Below are 4,179 nucleotides of genomic sequence, written 5' to 3'. Positions count from 1 at the left end.
TTCTGATGTGTCTGAACTTTCCAAGCAATGTTTCAGATATCTTAACTTCTGCGTTCACTTCTTTGACGACATGTTCTGCATTATTTAAAAGATTGAATTCGGTTACCAGCCAGCTAGCATGCTGAATACTGCATGTGCTTGGAGTTACCACTGGTAATCTGAGTATTTTCAACACCTGTATATGTTGAAGATGACCACTACTACTGTAGATCTTTTCAACACTTGCATGTGTTGAAAATGACCATTACTATTGTGGATATTTTCAACACCTGTGTTGAAAATAACTAGTAGTGCTGTGGCTACACATGTGTTGAGATTACTCATGTGTTGGAAAAAATTGTTCACCCCACTTGAAGTGAGTCACTTCAATTTGGAGTCTTCAAGTGAGACCTTCACTCGAATATCGTTCAATGACCTCCAGCAACTGTCAGTTATTAGAAGTCCTCTGGATTCCAGTCATTCGTCTGGATGTGATAATGCTACCTCGGTACACGATACTATCGAGTCGATAGGATGACTTCCCCTCCCGAACTTCCCCTGGAGAGCTCTTTCAGTGCAAGCCTCCAAGTGCCCATTCCAACTTCTGCATCCAGCCAATGACAATGTCATTGTCATTCCACCTTGTTTTGGAGTCCCTTACTGCCTCATCTGGTCAGGGTCCACGGTAGGCCCCCCTTCCAATAGTAGTCAAGCTGAATCACTAAGGACGGAATGAGTATTTACGAGGGGGCCTGACATGATCGAGATTCTCCTTTAATATTCCCATCACTTGAGGCATGTTGAGTAAGAGTAGGCTAGCTATTCTTTCATGGTCTATACTTAAAGACGTCCTTACCTAACGTAAGGATGTGCTAACTAAGGATATAAGGATTCCTAACGGCAATTAAACACAACGTAAAACGTTATACAACTACAAATCGAACCTGGATCGGTCGAACACCAATCGCAAACTCTACCACCCCACCGTTTTATACTTGGTATAAACGAAATACGAACCCGTTCATCAACCCACGGACCACAAAGATAGTGCCTCAAGGCGCAATTCAGCAGATTCAACAAATTAGTGTAGTGCACTTTATTGCACGAAAGTACAATTCGAATTCCCAACACAGCCGCTACTTTGAATATGGTTTGTGTTATTGAAGAACTGTTGTGCGAGCTAAGCTATGAGGTTTCTAGTGGTAGTCTTTTTGATTGATTCTGGTGATGAATCTACAATTTCTTTTAATGTCAACCTTAGCACAGAGAATCGACGCTGCTACGGTACCGGTGGAGGAGTTACGCATTAAGGCCAAAGTGGACGATGAGTTATGGCAAGGGTTGGTGGCTACATTGACGAAGGACAATGGTGGTATAGAAACGGTGGCTGATCTTGGTTTCTGCTATCCTTGGGATATCCAGGAGGCGCTAAATGAAGTTGAATCAGCATTAGATAGGTCAAGACTTGCGGTGTTATTCGACTTATGCCGTAATGAATGTGGTCTCCCGTGTAGTTTGGTTACAACAGAGATCGAGAAAGGTGGTGGCACTAAAGATGGTCCTAAGGCTTCAGAAGGTGAGAGTCGAGTGAAGTCTAGTCAGTATATTGATGGTTTGGCGGATGGTTCGTTTTCCCTTATTACACAACAAGCATATGAGCAGTATCTTACGACATTGAGAGCCAAGTTTGGTGAGGTATCCGATGAGTCCATTCCAAGTCGAGAGCAACTGTCGGGGTTGAAGAGTTTGGTCGAAGCGGGAAATATCCCGTTTGTGGATCTATATATGTTTACTGGAAACCAGCGGGAAAGACTAAGGTCGATACGGCAAGCTGCGTTGAGGGTGGACGAAGATGGGAAAATTCGACGAGCTACATTGAGTCGTATTCCTACATACTCGGAATGGGCTACAAATTTTCGTATCTATTCTATGGGGCTCATTATGTTGGGAGTAGCACAACATGCGGATATGCTCAAGTATGCGGAGGCGATCAGTCGTTTATTTAAGGTTTATGGTACAACCTATTGGCCCCAAGTATATGCGGCTGACGAGCACCTACGATCGGTGAGGCTGGTGAGATACAAGAAATCTAATAATACCTGGGGTGGTGCTTATGCCGCTAGCGTTGGGGACTCTGCGTTCTGGATGGAACGTGTTGATAGGGTGGTATTCCAGTTACAGAGAGCTAGCAAGGAGACTTCGACTACAACGCCGTCGAGAGCATCCGGGAAACGAACTAGGCCATCTAGAAGCGAGCAGGTGTGCTATGACTACCAAGGTGGCCGTTGTTCGGGCGAACCATGCCCGAATGGACGCAGACATATCTGTATTAAATGTCGAGAGGTGCATCCCTTGCCGCGTGGCAATAGGGATTGCACGAAGATGCCGGCGGCTAGTAAGGTTACGTTGGTGACGTCGAAGGATCAGAAACTCCGGGAAGGAGCTACAGGGTCTGATCGTGGTGCACAAGGCCAGCCTCTGGTGAAGAAGTTGAGATCAGACTGACAGGAACCGGTGGTGGAATGTGCGATGGATTCGGTGACGAATGAGGCTATTCATGGAAAGGTGTCTATACTGGATGAACAGCTGAGGGTCTCATCGACTTGTCCATTGCTAGGAGGTTTGCGGAAGCCTTATTTATCTACTATCTGGCTGCCTCATGGCAGAGTCTTATTTAAGCATATTAGGGAACAGTCTGAGATTATTTTATCATCAGAAGGTGTGGTCGATGCGTTACTCAACGAGGAGGACCCCTTATTGTGTCCGCTAGTGTCAGACGCTATTGACAAGGCATTGGCGATATTACTTCGGGTAACCGAAAGCCCTACAGAAGCAGGAAGACCGTCACACCAACACTCTACCGTCAAGGGTCTTCTTCTTCAGAGGTTGGTGTCTATGTGTGGTGATTGGGATACTGAGGTGCCGAGATGGTTCATTGAGGGTGCCCCGGTTGGTCTGGCTGGTGAAATTGGGTACTGTAATATTTTTCCGTTGGATAGGAAGGTCGAATCCTGTCATGAGGACTCCGAGCAGCTGCAGAAGTTGGAATTCATTTATGGGGAGGATGATTGTTTAAACTTCAGCAATTATCCATCTACTTACGAGCACTTTGACGAAGTCATGAAGGTACTGGAGACCGAAGAAGAATGTGGTTTTTGCAAGATGTGTACATCGTTTGATGAGGTGAAGACGTTGGTACACAGTGATAGCATTGTGCTCACTCCTTTGGCAGCCATTCCCAAATCAAATGGGAAGCTGAGATTGGTTTCTGATTGTAAGGTTAACAATTTGAATGATTATTGCTTCGTAAAGGAGCATATAGAGCTCCCTAGAGTTTTCGATTGGATTGATGATATAGTGGAATTGTCGAAGTTCGCTCATGAAAATAGAGAGGTTGTTGAAGTAGGTGTGATAGACTTTGCAGATGCATTCCGCTCCATTCCTCTACGGATGGATGAGAGGAGGTATCATGTGTTGAAGGTCGGTGATTATTTCGTAGTTTTCTTCTGTCTGTTTTATGGTTTGCGTAGTTCTCCCTTACTGTGGGGAAGAACGGCAGCATTATTGAGTAGATTAGCTCAATTACTTTTTGTTTCATTCACGGCTGTTCCTATTGGTCGGATTGAAACCTTTGTTGACGATCCAGCGGTGTCTGCTAGGGGTCCAACCATACAAGTAGCTCGAAGACGGCTCTGCTTGCCGATTTTGTTGTGGTTAGCGCTTGGCTTTAAATTAAGTTTTCCCAAAAGACAGGTGTCGTTTCCTGTCCGTTGGATAGGCTTCCAAGTATCGAGGTGCGAGACGGGTATGTTGGTAACGTTGCCCCTCGAGAAGATCAAAAGAATTCCGGAGATGGTTAAGCCCCTATTGGTTGAGAAGGCTCGCATATCGACAACTAGTCTGAGAAGTTTATGTGGTCGGTTATCGTTTGCAGCACAAATTGTACCTTATCTCCGAGCATTTGTTGCTCCGTTGTGGTCGAGGCTAGCCGAGGCGGATGCATCACATCAATGCTGGATCACTATTGGCAAGTTGGGGACCTCGTTGAGATGGATCTGGTGCTTCCTGAGCAAGGTGACTGCCAAAGATGCGACGACGGGCGACAATACGACGGATAATTATTTGCGATACTTTCCCATTGATAAGTGGCAACGGGTTAGGTGGTCGCTAGTGGTCGATGCAAGCCCAACTGGTTTGGGA

At 45.7% G+C, this 4,179-nt stretch overlaps 1 protein-coding gene across 1 annotated transcript; it reads left to right on the top strand.

The window, feature by feature from the left end:
- Window positions 1–1,227: 1,227 nt before the first annotated feature.
- Pmar_PMAR024180 (hypothetical protein) lies at window positions 1,228–3,551 on the top strand (the record flags this gene model as incomplete). The annotated part of the gene is made up of 4 exons (XM_002782081.1): window positions 1,228–2,460; window positions 2,863–2,951; window positions 2,979–3,381; window positions 3,510–3,551. 4 exons carry the CDS (start codon window positions 1,228–1,230, stop codon window positions 3,549–3,551), a joined length of 1,767 nt encoding a protein of 588 aa, XP_002782127.1.
- Window positions 3,552–4,179: the final 628 nt, after the last annotated feature.

Source organism: Perkinsus marinus, assembly GCF_000006405.1.
Source record: "Perkinsus marinus ATCC 50983 genomic scaffold scf_1104296940138, whole genome shotgun sequence".
NCBI classification, from domain to species: domain Eukaryota; phylum Perkinsozoa; order Perkinsida; family Perkinsidae; genus Perkinsus; species Perkinsus marinus.
The sequence above is the reverse complement of the archived record's forward strand: the minus strand, read 5'-3'. Positions and strand labels throughout refer to the sequence as shown.